At 33.8% G+C, this 23,182-nt stretch overlaps 4 protein-coding genes and 5 non-coding genes across 11 annotated transcripts; 2 read left to right on the top strand and 7 right to left on the bottom strand.

Annotated features, from left to right (window-relative positions):
- Window positions 1–1,107: 1,107 nt before the first annotated feature.
- Window positions 1,108–1,191, top strand: TRNAL-CAA (transfer RNA leucine (anticodon CAA)). Its single transcript has one exon. It is a non-coding gene; the product is annotated as a tRNA-Leu (tRNA).
- A 715-nt stretch (window positions 1,192–1,906) lies between these two features.
- Window positions 1,907–5,161, bottom strand: LOC111011688 (rRNA 2'-O-methyltransferase fibrillarin 1). Of its 2 annotated transcripts, XM_022285548.2 has the most exons (7): window positions 5,004–5,161; window positions 4,359–4,663; window positions 3,895–3,990; window positions 3,728–3,805; window positions 3,463–3,639; window positions 2,345–2,413; window positions 1,907–2,254 (listed from the first exon to the last, which is right to left on the bottom strand). In XM_022285548.2, the coding sequence occupies exons 1-7, from the start codon at window positions 5,017–5,019 to the stop codon at window positions 2,078–2,080; spliced, it is 918 nt and encodes a 305-aa protein (XP_022141240.1). In that variant the 5' UTR covers window positions 5,020–5,161; the 3' UTR covers window positions 1,907–2,077. The 2 variants fall into 2 exon arrangements, with proteins under 2 accessions (XP_022141240.1, XP_087974691.1); XM_088118565.1 differs by lacking the exon at window positions 5,004–5,161 and having other exon boundaries at window positions 4,359–4,691.
- On the bottom strand, window positions 2,558–2,629 carry LOC148208361 (small nucleolar RNA snoR60). Its single transcript, XR_015788597.1, has one exon. It is a non-coding gene; the product is annotated as a small nucleolar RNA snoR60 (small nucleolar RNA).
- On the bottom strand, window positions 2,956–3,027 carry LOC148208360 (small nucleolar RNA snoR60). Its single transcript, XR_015788603.1, has one exon. It is a non-coding gene; the product is annotated as a small nucleolar RNA snoR60 (small nucleolar RNA).
- On the bottom strand, window positions 3,135–3,206 carry LOC148208359 (small nucleolar RNA snoR60). The gene has a single exon (XR_015788599.1). It is a non-coding gene; the product is annotated as a small nucleolar RNA snoR60 (small nucleolar RNA).
- Window positions 5,162–7,966: 2,805 nt separating the features above from the next.
- Window positions 7,967–8,050, bottom strand: TRNAL-CAA (transfer RNA leucine (anticodon CAA)). Its single transcript has one exon. It is a non-coding gene; the product is annotated as a tRNA-Leu (tRNA).
- Window positions 8,051–8,588: 538 nt separating this feature from the next.
- LOC111011459 (uncharacterized) lies at window positions 8,589–10,902 on the top strand. Its single transcript, XM_022285217.2, has 5 exons — window positions 8,589–8,695; window positions 9,360–9,456; window positions 9,561–9,998; window positions 10,098–10,129; window positions 10,314–10,902. The coding sequence occupies exons 2-5, from the start codon at window positions 9,393–9,395 to the stop codon at window positions 10,524–10,526; spliced, it is 747 nt and encodes a 248-aa protein (XP_022140909.1). The 5' UTR covers window positions 8,589–8,695; window positions 9,360–9,392; the 3' UTR covers window positions 10,527–10,902.
- A 101-nt stretch (window positions 10,903–11,003) lies between these two features.
- On the bottom strand, window positions 11,004–15,538 carry LOC111011458 (ferric reduction oxidase 4). 2 transcript variants are annotated; one of them, XM_022285216.2, is made up of 8 exons: window positions 15,230–15,538; window positions 15,022–15,154; window positions 14,765–14,938; window positions 14,446–14,680; window positions 12,465–12,792; window positions 12,136–12,241; window positions 11,338–12,056; window positions 11,004–11,245 (listed from the first exon to the last, which is right to left on the bottom strand). In XM_022285216.2, exons 1-8 carry the CDS (start codon window positions 15,393–15,395, stop codon window positions 11,106–11,108), a joined length of 2,001 nt encoding a protein of 666 aa, XP_022140908.1. In that variant the 5' UTR covers window positions 15,396–15,538; the 3' UTR covers window positions 11,004–11,105. The 2 variants fall into 2 exon arrangements, with proteins under 2 accessions (XP_022140908.1, XP_022140907.1); XM_022285215.2 differs by having other exon boundaries at window positions 12,136–12,373; window positions 15,230–15,537.
- A 2,897-nt stretch (window positions 15,539–18,435) lies between these two features.
- On the bottom strand, window positions 18,436–22,775 carry LOC111011457 (uncharacterized). Its single transcript, XM_022285214.2, has 6 exons — window positions 22,228–22,775; window positions 21,193–21,419; window positions 20,472–20,582; window positions 20,171–20,326; window positions 19,681–19,922; window positions 18,436–18,967 (listed from the first exon to the last, which is right to left on the bottom strand). Exons 1-6 carry the CDS (start codon window positions 22,551–22,553, stop codon window positions 18,644–18,646), a joined length of 1,386 nt encoding a protein of 461 aa, XP_022140906.2. The 5' UTR covers window positions 22,554–22,775; the 3' UTR covers window positions 18,436–18,643.
- Window positions 22,776–23,182: the final 407 nt, after the last annotated feature.

Below are 23,182 nucleotides of genomic sequence, written 5' to 3'. Positions count from 1 at the left end.
ACTCGATTGGTATGTTTCATCATCTACATTCACTTTGACTGTTTATATGACTGTCTCAATCACCGAATACTCTAGTCAAATAGGCAATGCCTTTTTGTTTTTCCTTCACGAACTCTTTTGTAAGTAATATAATACCATAAATAGAGGTGAGACACCATTGCAGATGGTCGTAGGAATCGACATTTATCCAAGAAATGAGATAAATGGAGGGGATACTAGTACAGACGGTTGTAAATACTCACATTGACCGTATAAATAAAAGTGAGACAACCACACTTCTCCAAAAACACAAGGAACCCAAAGTAATAGATTTGATTCACACTCAGGCTTCTAATGATTTTGTCAAATGAGTTGGGAAGCGATTGTTGCATCGTATACTAACTTGGATATTGATCCCATAAATGAGAGTGCGACACTACCATTGAAAATAGTGACAACAACATTGTAGGCTACTATAGATACTATATTGACTCCAAATGTAATAGGGTGAGGCGTTTGTCCATGCTGGTCTAGACACTCAAAGATATCAAATATATATATAAGTAAAAATAGACTAATAGAGGGAAAAAACCATATTTGCCCCGAAATTTGGTGAGTTGTATTAACTCTCATTCTAAACTTTTAATTTCATTCAATTAAATCGTAAACTTAGATAAGTTTTTTTATTTGTACCATCTATTCAATTTCTATTGATTCACCCACTAATTTTAAAAAATATAATGTAAAACATAAAACAAAAAATTCATTAACCTAACGAAAATCAAGCTTTTCAAAAAATTAAAATTGCTCGATGTACAAAACCGACCATGAAATGAATAGGTCAAAACTTATAAATTTTAACCAAAAAAAATATCTCTAATGTCATTTTTGTTGGAATCTTATCAATTTCATACAAAATATATATTTTATAATCCAATCAACATGAAAATATTTGTTTAACGAAATTAAAAAAAAAAAGAAATCTATACATGTTGCAACATTTTTTATAATTCACGGTGAATCTTGCAAACACTCATGGTTGAAAATTTTGGCTAAAAAGTGACGCTTTTTCCTACAAATAAAGAAATGTATTATACTAGATAACAACTTAATCATTAATGTAAGCAAGTCAGGATGGCTGAGTGATCTAAGGCGCCAGACTCAAGTTCTGGTCTTCGTGTGAGGGCGTGGGTTCAAATCCCATTTCTGACATATATTCTATTTTCTTTATAAATTGGTCAACGACTACAAATCAAAAAGAAAAAAAACCTTTTTAAAAAATTTATATAAAGTTCAACTCCACTGTTCAATGGAATTCAAAAAGAAAAAATACATAAATTAGTGAGTTTGAAAACTTGAAAAAATTGAGTCCTTATAACTTATAAGTAAATATTTTTACAATAATTAATTTTTCCTATTTTCAACTATTTTTGTAATTATCAACTTTTTTTCAACAAATTTTCAGCGGATAAAAATTGCAATACTTTCTGGGAATTGCAACATTAGTAAATTGAGAAACTCGATAATTTAGGTTAAAAAACAATATTTTTTTAACTAAAAAATAAAATACATGGAAAATATATATGTAATTCTTAGACTAAATAGAAATTTTGCATTCTTCGGACATCAATTGAAATAGCCTAGTGGTCCTGTGTGCCAGACAAGAGACAACATAAATATGTTTTATTTATTAAACTGGTAAATTTTTTTATCTCTCATTTTAAGAAAAAAGAACAGACAAATATTTTCTAGGCAGTCCGGGCACCTATATTGTCATTTTCTCCATACCTATAAACTTAAGCTGTGGAACATTCAAACACCGCTATTGAGATTATTCAAGACAGATCACAAAATCTTAGCCATCTTTTCAATCTAATGAATGAAATTCCACCTTTAACCAACCCAAGAGTATATGCTTCAACAACAATTAAACAAGAGTAAACTCATAACTCATCAAATAAAATTACATTACTTCGAACAGAAGAAACAAGAGAGAGCAAAAACAAAGCTACATTATGTCCGACATTGATCACCCAAGTTATCAAAAACAGAGCCTCCAGTGATAAACTACAAAGTAGTAATAAGAAACAATGATAAACTACGCAGCGGGCTTCTGTTTCTTTGGTGCCCGATAGATACCGACAACACAAGCATGATCTCGCTCGAATGGTTCGAGAGTAACTTGCTCGGTGGGTTTGAACTGATCTGCTTTTAGCTTATTCACCTCACTTGCAAACACTGCCTCTGCTGGAACGGTTGAGTCGATACAGTTGGCCTGAAAATGTTTGATATAAACCATATTATCTTCTATTCATGGATTATATATAGTCTATAGAATTTAACAAAATGCAAATCATAAACTCACCTTGATTGATATAACAAAATGGCCACCGGCTTTGAGAAAATACGATGCATTAAGTGCCAAAATTCTAGCCTGCATCAAAGGGAAGTTAAAAGAAGTCAACCCTAGAAGTTGAGATGTAAGTATGAGAAGTTAATGACTTCAAAGAATCAGCTGAGCAAGAATGCGAATATGGTAAACCGATGACAAGTAATATCAAAATGTAATATTCTTGGATGCATCAGAAACTCGGGTTATACATCATTCAAGAAGTCTTGAAGGGGAATCCGAGTAATTCATCACATGCTTAGCAAATATGAAGGGCCTAAAAGGAAAAAATGTGAGTAGATACATCATTATGTCCAATATCAAATTTATCTGCAGAAAGACAATATGAAAACAAAAATATTTCACAAAAGTAAGAAATGCAACTTATGAACTTCCAACACGGGGAAGTGGTACTGGTACCTAAACAAAAAAAAAGTTTTGATTGATTTAATACTATCCACTTGAGATAGAATAGCAATAGGATGAATAAACACGGGAGAAACAAGGAAGAAACAAGGATAGTATCTCACAAAATGATACCATTTTTGAAGAAACAAGGAAGACGATTCAAAAGCAACTCTTTTCAAAGCATCTGAAACTCGGGACTTGCATCAATCAAGAAGTTTTGAAGGGGAATCCAAAAAATTTGTGATATGCTAAATAGTTTGAGGAGAAAAGGCATGAAAACAAAAAGTCTGCAAGTAGACCAGGAAAAATAGAGAGAATTGAAAAACTAAGACAACAATTCAAAAGTAAGTCTTTATAAAACATCAGAAACTCGGGACTTGCATCATTCAATAAGTCTTGAAGGGGAATCCGAGCAATTCGTCATGTGCTAAATATTTCAAAGAGAAAAATGCTTCAAGCATAGAGAGATGAAAATATTAGAAGCATTAAATCAAACGACAACAAAACCGTAGAAATGAAAAACCACAGCTTGAAACGTACCAGACCACTTAAAAAACAATCGGGAAAAGAAAAAAAAAATCAATGGTTTCAATTTATCATATAAGTTGTGCCATCAGTCTAAAAAAGGTCATGATGTTCAAAGACACTAATAATAAGACCAGTCAGAAAAAGCAAAAAGTATGAACCTGATCCGGCTGAGCAACATCTGAAAATATCACATCCACCATGCCAACCAACATTCGGTATTTTGCAGGGTGTCTGGCATCTTCAATGATGGGTATAACATTTGTGCGCTTCTTCGCCATGTTGACCAAATCTCTACCACTTCTGTGAGAGAATTCCACGGCATACACTATACCAGTCTACAAATCAGAGTCATAGCTAAAATGGTTAAGCACCCTTTTATTTCAATCAAAGACTACTACAGATACTCTATAAATAACTACTTACAGGCCCAACAACATCTGAGACATGCGATACTGTTGTTCCTGAAGCGGCACCAAGATACAACACTCGAGCACCAGGTTTCTGCAGTACATATGTTAACAAATTAAAAATAAAACAAAATTTGAAAAGAGAAGTAGATAAAACCAAATTTTCGGTTAAAAAGCACTAACAATCCATATGTCATCAACACCACCAAGAACTGCAGCTGCCAACTTGGACCTGAATGGGTTCCAAACTCTGTATTCAACTTTAGTTCCATCTTCATTCTGGAAGGACAGTATATATAAAATATTTAGCTTTGTAGACAACTTATAAACACACCCAAAACATAGAGCTGAATACATGCAAAAATTGAAGGCATTCAAGTTGGAACAATAGACCATGCATTAATGATGCACTTGAAAGTTAAAAATATTTACAGGCATATGAACTTCATAACTCTTGCGCCAGAACCACGCAAAACTATTTGGAGACATTATTTCCAACTAGAATTTCTCACGGATAATAATCAAACACTCACAAGGTCGAAGTTTTTCATATGAGAATGGTTTCCCTCGATTTCAAGAAGTATACTTTCAAAACTTACAAACATTCAGGCGCAAGCATTTCAAGGGCAAGATTACAAGTGAATCACCTGTACGGATATCCTCTTCTCATTGTAGACTGATTCACCACTGACCATATTCTTAGTGACAAGAGCATCTTCCTTGCCCTTGGCTATGAAAATGCCTTCATGTCTGTGAGGTTCAATCACAACTTTGCTTCCACCTTTCATACCACCGCCTCTTCCTCCACCGCGACCTCTTCCACCTCCGCGACCACCACCACGGCTTGCCATACCTCTGCCTCCACCACCACCTCTACCTCCACCACCGCCTCTACCTCTACCACCCCTTCCTCCATCACCCCTGCCCCTAAATCCACCACCACCACCGCGGCCTGCACGTATCATCAAACTCATTCAACTTTAAGGACCCAAAAAAATATGAAACAGACACTCCGAAGTAGATAACTCAAGTAAAAGGAATAATGGAAAACGCCAAGTAAACAGAGAGTTGGAACCAACAATCAAGCAACAGATTAACAACATAGAATGGAATCAGATTCAGTAGGACGTAAGAATGGAAAAATCATACTCGTTCATTTATCAAAACAAACAGACGAGCGATACATTATGTTCAAGGCACTCAGCTTCATTTTACTCAACAGAACTTCTTCGAAACCCAAAAACAAGAAAGTCGAAGATGCAATGAGTAGAATCTGTGCTTATTTCTTTTACCTCGAGGAGGTCTCATTTCTGTCACCAACAAGATAACGAGAGAGAACGAGCGAGCGAGGGAGAAAAGTTTGCGGCGCTAGGGTTTTAGAACAATACAGCACAGAGGATCCTTGGTCGGGGTTTTAGAATATAAAGGACTGCGGCGCGAGAAGAAATAACGTGATTTTTCATTTTTCAACCTAGGGCTGCATCTTAAAGAAAAGTTAAATCACTCTTTATTTTCAAAAATGCCACTGACTTTTTTTAAACTCTATAAACGGACCTTCTTAAGGGCAAATGGACCATCGAAATGGGCTTTGGGAGCACTGAAAATAGATGCATCGCTGGCAGTTTTCTCTATTTTTGTTGAAGTTTTAATTTATTCCTTTAGAATATTGCACGTTTGGAGAATATCCTATAGAACTATGATTTTCTAATTAGTTAAAAACGTCAATAGGTGAGGGAAATTTTAAATATTTATTATTTTAATGATGATATATGACTTAATTTGTTAAATTATGTTCCAGATGACAATAAATTTATGTTTATAATAAAAATTTGGATAAAATTTATTTTTCATCTAATATAATAATAAATTTATACAATGTATTGGATCACAAATATGATAACGCTTTTTTTTACAAAAATAACTTTAAGAATATTATGAAGCCAAACATCTTCGAATAATATAATTGTTTTTCCAGTATTTACCAAAATATTAATAGGTGTATTGAAGTTTCTCCATGTAAATTTTTCTATAAGGGCTTTATATACATATATTAGAGTTGTTGTGGATGTAATATTATATTATTATTACTTGTAATTCTTATTATATTTATGTATTTGTTTATTTGTCAACTTTTACCATCAAATATAATCTTCTTATTCAAGTAATATGTTTGATTTAGACTATATAGAAATAGAATCAAAATGCACCCTACTAAATATACAAGAGGGGAGTGAATAGGGAAGAAGGCAATTGGCCCCACTTAATTTATTAGGATTAAAAAAAACATTTTTAAATACTTAAAATGTTTTAGTTATTTTATGCCCTCTGATTTATAAAATTTGAGACGTGTGTGTATATATATAAAGTAAGCATTTAATAGTTTTTCATTGTTTAAGAAGCATGCTAATCTAAACCACCTATAATTAGATCAAACAAGTTGCGGAGGTATGACTCTATCTATCGTTCTTTCATATATTTTTTTTAACTTCGAAGAAGACGACTCTCAATATTACTCCCTCTCTCTTTTCTTTCCTACAATGATTTTAACTAATTTATCCTCTAGAATCTAACAATTTCTCCTAAAGAAAATTAATTCAAACTATAGTGGTCACCTTGTTAGGATATGATATCTATAAGTTTTATTGGTAACCAAAATGTAGTAAGGTTAGATTAGGAATGACAATGGGGCGGGATGGGGCCGGGCGGCCATCCCCATCCCTGCTAATATGTAGTAAGGTCAGTTGATCCTCGTCCCCGTCCCATCCGACCTGATCGGGTCAGGTGCCTGCGGAGATCAAGTCCTACGGATATTTTTGGTCATCTCTAGGTTAGACAGCTGTCGCGTGAGGTTAGTCGATGTGCGCGCAACTGGACCCGAACACTTACATAAAAAAAGAAAAAACTTCCCCTACACCAAAATGCACAGTTCAAGTCAACTAATGAACACTAAGTCAGAAGAAGATAACATAATTGGTGATGAGCAGACAAATTTCATTGCATGGGCTCATGGAGGATGAGTTGTCAATTAGTAACAACATTGTGTACCAAGTGGTAACCAAAAATAAAAACAGAATACTACTTTTAATAAACAAAAAACAACTTTAAAATTATCAACCTAAGCATAACTCAACTAATTAAACATTCTATTTTCAACCAAAAGATTCTAGGCCACATATATTGTCCTTAAAATACTGTAAAATTAGTTTTTGTAATATATACTTCTTAAAGTTAACACTATAAATTTTTACAAATCCAAATGAAAAGTTATGAATTTGCCCTACAGATTAGGTTAAATCAATAATATTTTGGAAATAATTGATTTATTATATATTAGTTAGGCTTTGTCGAGCTCCTAATATCATAATTACTTACTTATACACTGTGTATATTAGTATATCTTTATTATGTTAATAAGGACAAAACAAAAGGGTAAACAAAAGAAACTTCCTCTCCTTTTTAGTCAGTGACATTTTTGAAAATAAAGAGCAATTCTGAAACCCTAGGTTTAAAGAAAAGTCGTTTCAGGCCAACTGCATTTTGTTAAGGTGAGTTCAAGATTGGCATTTTGTTAAAATAATGGACGGTATAATTCAAGAATATAAGATAATATGGTATCCAACATTTTCAAGCTAACTGCATTGATTCAACAGTTCCAGCAGAGACAGTGTTTGCAAGTGAGGTGAATAAGTTAAAGGCAGATCAATTCAAACCCATCGAGCGAGTAACTCTTGAACCATTTGAACGAGATCATGCTTGTGTTGTCGGTATCTATCAGGCGCCAAAGAAACAGAAGCTCGCTGCATAGACCGTTCGATGAACTAGGATTTTCGAAAGTAACCAAACATAGAAATTTGTTTCTTTACGAATAAATAGAAAACTCCGTTAAAGAAAATATGTATTGAAGATTTGTCATTTAGATTTTTTTGATATGGAACTAATTGTTTAATAAAAAGGACCATTCCTCTCTAGGCGCAACTGGAGGTGTTTTGAAATAAGAAATAGTGAAAATAGGAAAAATGAATTATCATAAAAATATACATGAGGAACTCAATTTATCAAAAAGTTCACTGATTTAATGAGTAAATATTAAATATATATGTAATTTTTTGGTACAATATTAAATATATAATTGTTTTATAAAAAATGTTTATATATTTGGAGATATAAAACTCCAGAGACGAAGGGAGAAGATTAGAACTAGGGAAACGAAAATGGGTACAACTCCTTGTTCCCAAAAAAAAATAATAATAAAAAATGTCAGAAGTGGGATTTGAACCCACGCTCTCTCACGAGAACCAGAACTTGAGTCTGGCGCCTTAGACCACTCGGCCATCCTGACTCTTTGTGATGAAAATACATGACTTTTCTATAAATTACATATTGTTTTGGAAAAATGTATCTTTTGGATTACAATTTCACTATAAATTTTAAAAAAATATTACAATTTTTTCCCGCTATAGATTTTTTATTTCAAAAAATACTCTCGTTGTTTCAAACGAATTATTATAATTTTTTTAGTCAAATTAATTATAAAACATATACACACCAATAAGATTCAGACAAAAAAAACTGATAATAAAGTGGCTTTTTGATTAGAAATTTGAAATTTGTAAGTTTTGACAAAATTATATAATAAACCATTGGATAATTACTTTTAGTTTTTACTAAAAAAATCTTATTTATTTCTCATGAAAAATTAATTTAGATATAACATAAATGGAAATCCCTTTTTTTCCATGTATTTAAGAATTCCTCAAATTCTGTCAACGGTAATATTGTACTCAAATGAAGGGTATTAATGTAAAAGCACTGGAAAAGTAAAGTTACCGTTGGAGACGCATTGCCGCTGCCAGTATTTAATTTTAAGTACAGTCCCAGTCCATAACTGTATATTTTCCAAGGAACTAAAACTCGTAGAAATCGGAAGTTTCTCCAGTACAAATTCAAGAAAGTCGAGAGGAAGGTTTACAAATTTGTTCTAACAGTAAGCTTCTCCTTGATCTCTGCCATTTGAGGATTTTGTTTTTCATGGAAATTTCAAATTTCAATCTCTCATCAGTCGAATATTTCTTGTTTTCTTTTGATCACTGTATAGTGTGTTCCTATATTTAATTTAGAAACAGATTATCATAAAGAAATTGATGAAAATTATACAAGATTCTAGGGTTTTGTTTTTTCTGTCAAAGCTTGATTCTGTAGATCTTTGTCATCCTTTCTTTCAACCTATGTTGTGAACAGATGGTGAAATGATAAAATGGGAAATTTCGTAATAGAAATTGGACATCTAAAATTTTATTATGTAAATTGGGGCTTTTTTTTTTTTTTTTGGTTATTCATGTTTTTCTCTTCCCGTGGAAGATCTGATTCTCTGTTTTTGAGATTGGCTAAGGAATGATCTGAACGTTAGGAAAGAACTTCATTGCATCCCTCCATGAAAACTGAGAACGAAAATTTAAAAAAAGTGGAAGAATTAGCGCAATCTTCATGCATAATTGGATGATTTTAGTTTTATAACCTTTGCATTTATGTTATTAATTCTCTGTAACTTGAGTTCATATGCTTTTGTTAATGGGTTAACATTTAGAAAGCAAACTTTCATTTATGCCATCGCTAAAATTTCGTACTTAATTCCATTTTCTCATTCGCAGGATAGAATTTACAGTTCTGCAGTATCAACAACAATGGAAATGGCATTGCAAAATGGTGGTCTTATTCAGGATGAGAATCATAATGTCCACTATAATGGTTGGAACTCGAAGCTTTCTGTATAAATTTGCAGTAGTTTGGTTTGTTCTTAACCTATTTGGCTGATCTGATCTGGTTTTAAATTTCTATCGTTTGCATCACAGGATCCTCTGTTACAGGGAAGGCAAATGCCATCAATTTGTTAAGAAAAAGTGGGCTTAGTGGGCGAAAGCCCCTCGGCGATCTATCAAATTCAAGAAAGCCAGTCTTAAACCAGTCATCAAAATGGCAGACCCCAAAGAATATCAAGTTTATTGATGAAGAAGCTGGCGCAGGCAAAAAGAAAAACATTCTGGAGGGCTCTGAGAGGGTGCAGAAGACGGGTTCTCGAAAAGTGCTTTCCGATATTTCAAACTCTGGGAAGCCAAACCTTCACGAGGCCTCAAAGAAGAAGCAGAACTTGAAGTTGAGCACCGTGAGGGAAAACTCTCCTCATCACAATGCTATTTGCGAGGAACGATTTCTGCACAACCATCGAGAATGCATTAAAGTACAAAATTACTCTATCGACAAGGATCATTTTCTGAGCATCGTTGGACTTGGTATGGTAGTAAAGTTGACGGCATCTACTTGACAATGTTCACTTTTATTTATGTTTCTTGAAACCTTTACTCATTATCTTTTACTTCTTCTTGTCAAAGATCTCCCCAAAGAGTTGACATCCCCTAAAAAGGTCAGTTTCCCCCACTTCTCTCTAGTTCTTTGCTAATACTGTTAAATCACCAATGATATTATAAATCGGGAAGAATGACATTATAGTGTTCTTGACCTCCTGCCCTTTTAGCCCGATACACTATGTTAAACCCAAAAGTTTCAGGCTAAGTAATCATTAATTAGATTCATTGTGTGGGTTTCAGGCTGATTGTCCATTTAAGCACTGGGGACTGGAGGAGACGATGGAGTGGGCAGTTGCTAATGAGTATCCAAAAAAGTTGTGTCTGTTTGGAAGGGGAAGACTTAATGATTCATCACCGCCGTGCAAATCCCCTAAATCACCTTCGTTGGAGGATCCCTTTTCTCTCTGGAAGGATAGGGATAGTATCAATTTCACATTGATAAAGACACCATAAGCACACTCAAGCCTTTTCTGGAAAGATTGGTAATGGTTGAAATGTAGTGTGTTTTGATTGAGATGAAGGCTGTTATCATCTCTAACATTCTATGGGAGTGTTAAAAGTTGTTTTTAGTTAAAATGTTGTGGGTTATGATTGAGACGAAGATTATCTTCATCTTTAAGATTCTGTGGATGTTAAAAGGCCATCTTAGAAAGATTGTAATAATTTTTTTTTTTTTTTTGGTTTTTTGATTGAGATGAGGATCGTCATCATCTCTAAGATTCTATTAATTCCTTTGGTTCAGTAGTGGTGTTCTGTGCATAGAGCCGTACTCGCCAGTTTTGTAATGTTGTCCAATTTAGAGTAAAAAAGCTATTTGTTTGTTCTCTCACATGAATTTGGCACAAATGTAACTCCTGAGATATGGGGTTGAAATGTATTTGTGTACAGTGGCTCACTTGAATAAACTTTCAAGAAAAGACAAAGAAAACGAGAACAGGAACCTTTAATTATATAACTTCATATTTCCAACATAAGTTATTTACAGTAATGTAAGAGGTTCAAACTTCAAATTATGCAATGAACTCCAAGTTTTCACCAGATGAAGCTCATAGAGTGAAAATTTAGATTATCTGCATAAGTAGATGAACAAATGTTGGCTACGTCATGCCGCATCCCGGTCGGGCCACTGACGAGAACTCCAGTATCCGATCCTTTGCACTCTAACAGAATTTCTGCATTGAAAAACATATTATCATATATCATTAGTGTTCTTAGTTGCTATATATCTAAATGCTTTTGTTGATGCAGAAGCAGCAGAACTTACTTTTGAGATTAGGTCTGGCCCCATAATGGACATTGGTTGCTTGAACAAGTGATTGACAGGGAAGGCTCTCAAGCTCTCTATCACCTCCATAGATCCATGACCCAGGTGATGTTTTTGGTGTTTGAACATTGGAAACTTGAATTTGTTTGCCATTTGAAGCATTTGTTTTCCCTTGCCACAGGAAGACAAGGCTAGAAGATATGCAAATACAAGCAAATGCTAAGAATATGTCCCAAAGAACCTTGTAGGTGTAATTGTAATTGTAAACAGCGTCGCCATTTCGTTCGATTGGGTAAATGTAGTAGCGAGTGACGATGGCCAAAAGGATCAAGAACATCACAAACGAAGATGAGATAATCGCTCCAAGGAGCAGCCAGTTGTTTGGTCCAAGAGCCTCTGATATTGGTGAGTCTAATGGGTTTGGCTTAAACCATGTTGTGTTTATGAGCATTTCGGCATTTGTTTGAGGCTGTTCTTTCTCTCTGGTGATGTATGCTTCAATTTGTAATGGTACATTTGAAAATTCTGTTTGTGTGCTAGATACTGGAAGCAAGAGATCCAACATGGTGAGATCAATGGAGTTCTTGAAGGCACAAACAAGCTGAATCTGCGGGATGTGGCAATCCGGTTTCATGCTTCGGGCAATCATGATCTCTCGGATTATCGAAATGAAGGGAGTAATTCCGCTACCTCCGCTTATCATCAGCAGGGATTCATGCCTTCAAAAGAAAAACATCAATCAAATGTAAGTAAACTCCACTAAATCAAGTCTCTTTTAGTTCTAGAGGGAATAATCACCTTAAAAAGTGAGTAGAAGCAGGCCCATATGGACCTTCAACAGAAACTTGGAGGTGATCCACAGAAGAAGAAAGCTGTTGGTGAAGTTTGGAAGTCCAACATCCCCCTGATTTGATAACAACAGTCACTGTATCAGCATCTGAATTGCAGTTAGAAGTGACTGTAAAGGGATGCCACTGTAGTTTGGAAATGCTTGGTACATTTATGAACATTACACTTGTAGGATTGTACCTTAATCCTGATCATGAAAGAGTAAATTCAATTCAAAACATTGGGCAAAAGAGAAAAATGAGATTGATTTCAATGATCAGCTTTTAGAGAAACTAAACCTGGACTTTTCAGAAAGTTTAGTTCAACAGCACCACAAGGAAGATGGCGAGCTGAAACCAGGCTTACGCGTCGTTGTGATTGTAAGAATCGTAAGTAACGATCGATGGCGAAGAGAAAGATTCCGGGAAGGATCATGCATACGTATGCTACTCCGACATGGATTAGATAGAAGATGATGTAGAGAATGTAAAAATGGTGAGTGTAATAGAAGACCTCGAACATTTTTCGACGAATCGGACGAAAGCTCGTTGCCCAGATAACGGTGGCGAATGCCATGGCAATCAGTCCAGCAACATTTGATACATAGTCTTCACTCCATTGTATCAACTGCTCAAAATGATACACATTCAATTACTAATAGTTCAAGATCAACCACTCATTAGAAGCAATATACCAAAGGAAAATAACTTAATTGGTTCTTGCTTTGGAGTTGATTTCTGCTGTTTTAGCTAAAAACTTCTTTCTTTTCTCTTTCCTCTTATTGTTCCTTATAATGAGCCGTTCTCGGCATAAACAAAGTGATTTCGAAACACATAGTGAAACCATATATTTTAGAAGGAATCGATTAGTGTTTAAAATATATCAAATACAATAAATTAAAGTTCCCTAATCCTAGATGATAAACTATAATATGAATCTTTTTGTTCGAATTTTATACAATTTTAGTCGAGTTTGAACTATCTTTTAGTTGAAGTACTCTGTAAGAGTGTCAATCACATGTTTTTCTTTAAAAGAGTTTTTCAAGTGATTCTATTTTTTAAAAAACAATTTTTATTAATTACTAAACACTGTATGTTTTTTTTTATAATTTTTAATCTTTTTAAATCACTTTGAAAACTATACTAGACACACACTATAAATTACTTTTCCAAAAAAGTGTGAGTAGAAAATGTAATTTTTTTAATTTAAAAAGTATATTTTTTTGGTTCAAAAGCTATCCATATCAATATTACATCATATTTTAGAGTTTATTTGATAATATTTTTATTTTTTATTTTCTCTTTCTTAATAAATAAAAATCTAACTACATTTGGTAACTGTTTATTATTTAGGTAATCATTTCTTATTTCCGGTTCTCTAAATTTAAATTAAGAAAATATTTTTTTATATATAAACTTAATTTTCTAAACAAAATATCCAATCTTTTAATGTTATATTTAATTTTTAATATTCATTAGGCATATTTTATAAATAAATAGATGATAAAACAATACTTTTATTTATGTTTAGGAAAAATTTAAAAATAAGAAAAGATAAATCTAATTTTACTTTTCCGCATTTTGTAAAGTTAAAAACGATGAACAAAAATAGTTCTCAAACACCACGAAAGGACTAGAAACAAAAATTACCAAACATGGGTTGAGAATTTGAAAATCACAAGTAGTACAAATCTTTAAAAGAATCAAATCACTTTCAAATGCATAGGGAGAGGATAAGGAGGAATCCAAAAGATCGTAGAATTCTTTGCACCAAAAGAAACAAAGAGACCCACCAGACAGAAAAATTCAATAGACAAAAACTGAGCACCCAAAGATCACGAGCTGAGCATCACACATTTTCTTTCCCCTCAAATCATCACTAGCTATCTAAATAAAAATGGAAAATAGTTAGTTTCTTTCCCGCAATAATGACCAAATCTTGTCTCCGTACCATTAAAAATTTGACAACTCATTATTTTCTAAAAGAAGTCTCTTGCATTTTTTTTCTTTTAGTAGTCAAACATTCAATCTTGGTCCTCACGAGCAAGAAACCAAATACATTCCAATGAAAATTATTAAGGATTCCACGTTAAAAAGAGGACCTAGCAAGAGTTTATAACATAAATTTGCTACTTCCCTCATTGTCAAAACCTGAGATGGAATATTAATATGGTACCAGACCCTAAAACGCTCAAACGAACATCCAATTAAAAAATGGGATATGATCAAGATCGATAAGTCAAAAGAGCAGGCCTTAAAAGAGTAAAGCAAATGAACTCACCTGAGCCATCTGATGAGTGATGGCCCAGTAGATGATGAATCCAACGGTGTGCAATGCAAAGAGAAGATTGGAGAGGTGGCCAAGCCAGATATGATATTTGATAGTCGACTCTGAAGTGAGTCCAATTAGAGGCAACAAAGAAGAGCCTCTTGTGACTGGAAAGAACAGAAACGCCCAGCATATGTTTCCAATGTACCCAACTCTCAGTGACACACTTCGAAACTTTGCTTGCCAACTGCACCAAAAGCACTTACAATTTAACTGCTTTCTCACACAACACTGCTCCATAAACATACGCCAAAAAGGAATTACACATTACATTTTCACGCCAGGATCCATATGAAGATTCCCAAAGCTAATGTACAAGTAATTGGCAAGAGACCAAATCAAAAGCACAACAAATGCAGCTGCAAACCCAATCTCCAATGTGTTCAAAATCCCCAGAGGATTCATTATCAAAACCGGCCGCCTCAGAAATGAATCTCCGCGCCCCCTGCAACCACATAACGTAACAAAAAAATCACTACTAAACTCAAAAAAGTTTAAGTCGACGAAGATTATGATCGTAAATTTAACCTTTGAGAAGAAAAGGGTTTGTGATCATCGTGATCTTGTTCAGAAGAATTATTCTTGCGCTGCAAGTGGAGATAAACACAGCCCAAAGCTGCCATGAACATGATGGGAAAAGAGAAAAGCAGAAGATTTGTGCCTGCAAATTGCCAAAAACAAAGGATTAAACCACAAAACAGAAATCAAAGAAATTAATTAAAGTCTAATTAAGAACCTTGTTCTCTGAAATATGTGGAGTTGAGGTCCATGTTGAGGTTGGGGGTCCAAGTGATCTTGTAAAGCTTAGTGGGCAAAAGGACCCAAATCCACAGCCATACCGTAAAAGCTAACAAACAAATAATCTTCACAGCTCCTGCCATGGTGGCCATTGCCATTGCCATTGTAATGATCTCTTGGTTGTGGAGTGGAGGATCTAACTTCTAACTCTCTCATTCACTCTTTTTATAACCACAAGAACTCAGAAGTTTGCTGCTTCAATTATATGCATGTCGTCGTCAAAGTGTGGTTTTCCCCCACTTTCTTTAACCATGTGACTTTTTAGAGTCGGTTTGTAATGTTTCTATTTTTGGTTTGCTTAAATAAGCGAAAACATAATGAATCCTATGGAACTGTTTGGTAATGTTTATATATGTTGTTTCTCGTTTCTCATTTTCAATCTAAACATCGTGTAGTTGACTATGTTTATTTTTCATCTTTTTTTAGAATATTATCAAAATTATATACAAATTTTGAAAACAACTCAGACAAGTTTCTGGTTCCTATTTTCAATTTGTTCCAAAACATAATTGAAACATTGTTTTATCATACTTGAATTCATAGATTTTGTGGTCGTGCAATTCTTTTTTTTTTTCTTTATTAAAAATGAAGAAACAAAGTCATCAACGTTACCAACCGACCTTTAATTGTTCTTGTCTATTGATTTTTTTTTTTCTATTGAGAAAGAAATGGAAAAATGTTTGTAGCCATCTCTTTATTTTTCGTTCTCTGAAAAATTTAAAATTTTTTATATCAGATTTATTTTCAAATTAAATATTCAATTTTTTTATGTTATAGTTTTTAATATTTATTATGCATTTTATAAACCAATGATAACATAATGGTTTTATTTATGTTCCGAAAAAATTTGAAAACGAGAAACAAGAAACTGGAACAAATGAAAAAGTTTAGTTTAATTCTCAATTTGGTTTAGGTACTTTTTGTGGGGTTTGAGGTGAAGCTTCGAGTTTGGTTGAGTTTTACTTTAAGGTACTCAACTGACTCACTAGTTTTCCTAAAACCGAACTTTTTAAACTCTCTCTTTTAAGTTTCAGGTTTAACATTTTTAGGTCAAAATGTCAAATCCGCACCCAAACACTTTTTAGATTTAACATTTTTAGGCTTAAAGTGTCACCTCATACCTCAAACATTCTCTTCAAGTTTCTTCTATTTTTTTTTTAAATTGAACTCTTAAAATACCTATTTATTAGTGATATATCTTTGGACTAGAAAAATAATAATTTTGGTCATTTTCGTTATCCTATTGCTATTTTTTTTTTCACCCTACTTAATATACAATTGATGGAAAATAAAAAAATTTCCACCTCCCAAATGGGTAGAAAGAAACAACGTGAAAATGGCTTATCTACTCTAAATGAATAAGGTTTGAAATATAATTTCCACTTCCCAATTGTGTAGAACGAAACAACATGAAAATTGCTTATCTACTCTAAATAAATAAGGTTTGAAATAGTGATCTTTATAATAATATGGACTAATTGGAAAGTCAACCGTTACATTTATATCTCCGGACTCAGACAATTCCTTTTTTTTTTTCATTTTTCATTCTCATAGATAACATAATCAGTTGAACTATGTTCAGATGTGTGGATATACTAATTTTTTTTTAGTATAACATGTGAGGATGATGGAATCAAACTCACAATCTTTTGATTGGAGATATATCCGTTGAACTATTCTCACTTTGACGACAAATATACTCAATTAATTTAACTTTATACAAGCAAAAATAATAATTCAGATTTTCTTATCTATTTCTACATTATTAATGTCAAATAGACGTATAACTCTAAGATTTCTAACCATCAAATATTATTCAAATATCAAACTTTTATAAACAAACCAAAATTAAGTTTTAAAAAATCATTTGTCCAATGCCAAATTGAGCGTAACTCACAGAAAATTGAGATATATCTAAAATCAAGAAATTGTCACTTCGATCTTCTATTCTATCTGTTGTATTGAAAAAAATCATTTGTCCATTCAATTAATGGATCCATTGGGTAGATGTCTATAAAACTAAATATACAATAAAAAATGGTTGACTTGTTGTTATTATTATTTTATGTAGTGGTAGTACATCCGACCAAAGGGTTGAGCTAGTTGATAGTACAACGACGTACTACAATTCCATAACTTTAAAACACTAAATATAAGAGGTTTGGAACTCAAAATACTATATAATATTGATGGTTAGTTTGCCAATAGTGCGACTTTCTTTTTTCTTTTTTTTTTAAATCCTTTAAAGATAAACACAACATATAGTTTAAAAATAAATAAATGTGGGGTATTTAATCCACTAATTTAAAATTCTGACATTTTTGTACCTTGGATTTAGAGAAGGAATGAATTTGAGAATTTTAAATGTGTATGAGCTATAATTAGTTTAAAATTTTGATAATTAAAAAGATAGTTTCAGAAAGACTTAACACAATTTTACCATTATGGTTTATGAAATTAATAAATAGTCAATTTAAAAAATAAGTAAATATATGTGAAAATATATGAGTTGTAGGGACACCCATAAGATGTACAATGTTACTTCTTCTCCGTCTAGTTAGTAGAATAATACTAATGTATTTATTGAATTCTTTAAATTTTATTTTTTTAAGAGTAGTAAAAGCCCTAAATCAATTTTAATTGTTGAAGAATTATTCTTAGAATGACCTAAATCTCCCAAGTACTAAACAAATTAATAATTATGGAATTATATCAGGAAAATGAATAATAGTGCTTATGGAAGGCCTACCCCGTAAGCTGCTGACATGAACAATACTAATAATAAATTATCTCCAAGTTAATAATAAATAAGTTGATCTAAAATCACATTGACATTCTATAATGTCCATTGTTTCTAACAATTTTCTTCATTAATTTCACCAAAAAAAATTTGAACACACGACTTCTGAATAGGTATTACTTGGAGACTTGGAGGCTGTGAGCCTTATCTGACGAGACCCATTCAATTCAATTTGTCCATTAAGAAGACTTTTTTTTTATATAGACTTTTTTTCTTTTCTACATGTGAGTGTTCGAACCAATTTGTGTTTCCTCGACTAATCTTACGATACAACCACCTATCCTATCGCATTTGTTTGTCAAAGAAATACATAAGAAATTAATTCTTAGATATTGACCATCATGAGCTTTGAACCCATCGAATTCATTCTCTCTAAATTTTTGGACTAACCCAGATGATTTTCATTGAATGGCATGCCAAATACACACCAAGAAAATGAGCTCTCTAATACGTTTCGAGAAAACAATTAAGAAGGAAAAGGTACTCCCTCAAAATAGTTATACAAACACTTGTGAAGAAACCAGCAGTTTTATGATCTGAGACTGAATGATTTTACATGTATTTCAAGAACATCAATCCAAATCCAATACCTAGGAAAGTTGCAATCGCAATTCCGAAAATTCCAGCAAGAATTCCAGGAACAACCATTGAACTCCAACCCTTTGCTGTGGCCATCCCGCACGCTGTCGTGGGGCCCCCGACATTTGCATTCGATGCTATCAGCAACAACTTTAGGTCGAATCGAAGCAGCTTTCCGAGACCAATGGTCATAGCAAGATGGACTGCAATCTGGACAAGAGAAAACATGAAGATACTTGGTGCAGTGTTGATGACACTCCATATATTCCCACTCGCTCCCACTACAGTAAAGAAAACCTGTCACATAGACAATAAGGTGCACAGATCATTCCAATTTTCCTCTACAGAGTTACCTTGTTTGCTGTTTAAAATAAATCCAATAAACTTCAAAACTGTGAATGTACAGAGGATAAAAGTAAAATACAAATTACACCCTAGTTAATGTAACATTGGAAACAGAAATATACCGGCCCGTTTGGTATTGTTCCAGCTTCTTATTTCTGTTTCCCATTCCCAGTTTTTATTTCTGTTTCCCATTCCCAGTTTAAACATAAGTGTTTGGTAGATGATTACCAAATACACTTCTATTTCTTTTTGCAATAAATAATTATAAAAGAAAAAAAAGAATTATGTTTTTATTTATTAAAGAAGAGGAAACAAGAAATGAGAAACAAGAATTAAAAAATAAAAACGTTTGCTTAGAGACATTACCAAACGAATCCATGGATCCTACAAAACTTAGTCAAGATTATAGAGTATAACACATCCTCAAGCCTGAGAAAGGATGAAATATTTAGCAATGTGGACATCGTATCTCTTCTATGGATGGAGGGAAATCTTAAAGAGACCACAAGGAGACATTGTCCCAATATAGACCTTTCATATACAGTTGTATAGAATTTGAAAACTATCACATAAAAAAGGATTAGTGTCAATTTGCAGCACTATGAAGACTGCCCCAACCACTTAAAATGGATGAATCCGCATGGCAAGTAATGTGCGAAAGCTACCTGCATTAGAATAACAGCCATGGCCTCACCAGAAGGTGCAAGGTAAGCAAATGGCTTCGGAAAAATGGTGGCTAAGACCACGATGACTGCTGTGATTGCTGGCATGCTACCACCTTGAATTCCAAAATGTTTGGTCAGGTAGGAACCGGCCTTACAAATGGCAAATGATACAGCAAGGGCTGTGGCAGATTGCAACACTGGAAGCTTGTTGTTATGCTCAGCCTCAGGATCCTTCCCGACATCTACCCTACACAATTTCCGTAAGAGGCCTAATTCGACGATAATACAAAATATAGATATGAAATCCGTAGTTAATCTTGTGAAACTGACCACAGACATGAATTCCCAAAATTCTAGCAATATATGGAAAGCTGGAAAAAACTTCTCAACCAAAAACCATTTTTCAGGAAAACAGTCAATTGTTAGAGATTGTACAGGCTAACAAATCAGCGGTATGTTCATAAAGACCAGTGAAATTTCATATACGTACTATCGCTTGATGGTGTAGGTTCAGCAGGTACTTTAGATGCTAATGCAAACAACGTTGCAAAATAAACTGCACAGATTACATTATCTGCAGCAAGTCCAGCAGCCAATACCGATGGAGAAACACCAAGAGCACCAGAAATAGCAACATAATTGACAGCTGCTCCCAAAAAAGGAAAGAATTAAGCACCTGCCACAGTGAAGTGAAAGTTAATAGTTCAATGAATAAATATGTCACTACTTGCAATTTGAACTGCCTCAACATTCATATAGGAGTAGAAGATGAGATGAAGGGAGAAAATTACCTCCACCAATATGTCTTCCCATTAGTGCGGCGGCAATTTTCCAACTGTCTTGACCAAGCGATCGCATTGGTACAAGAAAATAGGCAACTGCGGTTCCAATTATTGTTCCAACTAATCAAAGAAAGAGAACAACAGCAAAGCTTGTCAAGACGATCCTACTTGGTGAGTGTGAATGACCAAAAAGAAACTAATGTTTGAAGTGAATATATCAGATTATTAACCAATGTCATCTATTGGACATCAACCTGATCCAAAAATACATAATATTATCATAACTGAAGTTATATGGCGACAAAATAGGTCAGATGAGATTCTTTGATTTTCTGGAATCAAAACCTAAATATATTTTCCTCTGGATTAAGCCTACTATGTGGACGTTCATTCATGAACGGTTCTGCCATAATTCTTAGTTGATAATCTGAATGGTTCAGATGTAAATCCCAATAGGAGGCGGTCATACTTCGTTCAATTTTTCTCTTTCAACTTAATTCCATATCTTGGTTAAGAAAAGGGTTCCAATGAAAGTACATCACATTTCATGCAAAGTTAAGAAAAAGAAAAGCCATGTTATTTGTAGTTCATATCTAATTTTGAAAGTGATCACATTGTTCCCACCAAGTCATAATCGCCTGTCAAGAACCAATCAACATGGCATGTAAAACAAGATTTGAGAATCATAAACTCTGAAACAGATCATGGAGGTCTTCATGGGGGACATTACCTGAACCTAACAAAAAGGCCAAGAGAAGTGTGCCAGTAGACTTTATTACACGACGCAAATCTGCTCTAAATAACAGCAAAGGAATTGATAGCGGTAGCAAAAGCTCCAAAACAACAGGGAAAGCTGGAGCATCAGATGCAATAATCCCAACATTACTGGCTGCGAGTCCTACCAATGTGCTCACTAAGGCACCACTTAGTGCACTGCCAATCTTCGTTTTCTCGGACCTTTAAATTTAAGAAACCAATAAAGAAGGGATCAACAGAAAGGTTGGTTCACAGCCCATAAACTAATATCATTTAACGTAAGAGGAAAAAGAAAGATAAAAGACCAGAACTTCATGTCAGAATAGCCTATACATTCTTAAGAATCAAAACTCTATCGATGCCAAATCTCTTCTCATGAGTGAACATACTAACTTACATCTCAACAGATCTCACAAATTTGAAGTCGAATAATTGTACAATTTATAATATTGTAAGTAGGTGGCTACCAAAATTTTAAATATTTTCTTATTCTCAAATGAAAGAATGCCTATCCAGGCAAAAATAATCCATGTTCATTTCGTCAAGCTTCAATCTCCAGACATCCTAAAGCTCAGTTTGGCTACGGGCCACCTGAGCACCGACTGCACTACAACATCAACGATCTTTTCTCGATACATAACAATGTTTCCATTCAAGGAAATCAATTACAAAAGTTTATCGGAAATCCAACCAAAAAACGTGTTGCCCATACGAAACAAACAAGACCCAAAAGCACAAAACAAAGCTATAGACTAGATTTTCCTTTTGCAGATTTAGAAAACACGATAAACAATCAAAATTGGAAGGCCCCAACCTCATACTACTACACTGAACTTTAACAAATTCCAGTGAATTGTTGGTCATTCTTGTTGTTTTAGTTAATGAGGAATGAAAGAACATGCATTCCTAGAAACACACTTACGGATTAGCATATGATTATTTTTACTTTCTCACCAACTGTATATCCTAATTCAATCGGGAACCTAAAGAATAAAAGTAAAACGCTCACCAGATACCGAAGGCTCCTACGGAAAACAAAACAGTCCAGTTGGCCCACTGATCATGCGGAGAAATTAGTGGGAGATTCAATTTCAAATGAGATTTTACAGCAATACATCGTCTCAAATGAAAATTTCCGGAGCTATTGCTAGGAAAATTCCAGAATCTCCGATCTCCAATTTCAGCAGCTGGTGATGATGACGAAACAGGGGGCACCGGTGGGCGAGGTGCCATTGTGATGCTCCTGAAGAACCTGGCTGAGCTTTTGGTGGAAGAAAAACATGGCAGCTGGAGTTGCGGTGACTTCGATTGAAGAATTGCGACTTGCGATGCCATCTCCGGCGAGATGGATTGAACGGAGAGAGAACACCGACAATGGACTTCATCACTCAGTAAAATACAGTGATACAAACAATGTAAAAACGTGGGTTCCCTCCCCCAGAGCCCGGGAATATTATTTTTAAAGAAAAATACTTCGCGCGTGCTGCCACCATTTTTTGTTTTTTCCTTTTTTAGTACAAGTGAAGATGCGAACTCAAAAAGTTGTCCAATTAATAGTGGAGATCGGGCTTTCGGGAGTAATATTCCTAGTGAAAATGATGCAGGATCAATTAATATTAAAAATTATTTATAAAGATAAAATTAAGGTACCAACCAGAACATAACTTAGTGGATTAAACTTAAAGCGTATGTATCCAATATAAGGTTGAAAGTTTGAATTTCCACCGTTATATTAAAAAAACAAAATTATGATGGAAACAAAAAGAATATGGTATTCCCTAATATAAAAAAAAATTTCAGAGTAAACTATTTAGAAAAAATTCAAGTGTAGGATGGAAAATTTTCTATACTGCCTCTATTCATTATTTACCCAAGATATCATTTAAAAATAGTACATGGTCCATCAAATAAAATAAATTAGCTAATGATGTAACTATTTGAATTATTTAAAATTGTAAAAATAA

Source organism: Momordica charantia (genome assembly GCF_013281855.1).
Source record: "Momordica charantia cultivar OHB3-1 chromosome 10 unlocalized genomic scaffold, Mcharantia_2.0 BLBB01000010.1, whole genome shotgun sequence".
Lineage (NCBI taxonomy): Eukaryota > Viridiplantae > Streptophyta > Magnoliopsida > Cucurbitales > Cucurbitaceae > Momordica > Momordica charantia.
Note: the sequence above shows the minus strand (reverse complement) of the source record. Positions and strands in the feature narration are given on the sequence as shown.

Bases quoted from the DNA above. Each gene is read 5' to 3' on its own strand.
- LOC111011688 (XM_088118565.1), bottom strand. From the start codon at position 4,685: ATGAGTTTGATGATACGTGCAGGCCGCGGTGGTGGTGGTGGATTTAGG. The intron at 3,991-4,358 runs GTGATTCACTTG...CTGTCCTTCCAG, and splicing joins AGAAGAGGATATCCGTACAG to AATGAAGATGGAACTAAAGT. The intron at 2,255-2,344 runs GTGAGTTTATGA...AAACATTTTCAG, and splicing joins ATTTTGTTATATCAATCAAG to GCCAACTGTATCGACTCAAC.
- LOC111011459 (XM_022285217.2), top strand. From the start codon at position 9,393: ATGGAAATGGCATTGCAAAATGGTGGTCTTATTCAGGATGAGAATCAT. The intron at 9,999-10,097 runs GTATGGTAGTAA...TTCTTGTCAAAG, and splicing joins TCTGAGCATCGTTGGACTTG to ATCTCCCCAAAGAGTTGACA. The intron at 10,130-10,313 runs GTCAGTTTCCCC...TGTGGGTTTCAG, and splicing joins AGTTGACATCCCCTAAAAAG to GCTGATTGTCCATTTAAGCA.
- LOC111011458 (XM_022285215.2), bottom strand. From the start codon at position 15,395: ATGGCAATGGCAATGGCCACCATGGCAGGAGCTGTGAAGATTATTTGT. The intron at 12,057-12,135 runs GTGATTATTCCC...TTTCTTTTGAAG, and splicing joins GCTTCTACTCACTTTTTAAG to GCATGAATCCCTGCTGATGA. The intron at 11,246-11,337 runs GTAAGTTCTGCT...TTTTCAATGCAG, and splicing joins GGCCAGACCTAATCTCAAAA to AAATTCTGTTAGAGTGCAAA.
- LOC111011457 (XM_022285214.2), bottom strand. From the start codon at position 22,553: ATGGCATCGCAAGTCGCAATTCTTCAATCGAAGTCACCGCAACTCCAG. The intron at 20,583-21,192 runs GTAATGTCCCCC...TTCTTTGATTAG, and splicing joins GGCCTTTTTGTTAGGTTCAG to TTGGAACAATAATTGGAACC. The intron at 20,327-20,471 runs GTAATTTTCTCC...TTTTGGGAGCAG, and splicing joins GGGAAGACATATTGGTGGAG to CTGTCAATTATGTTGCTATT.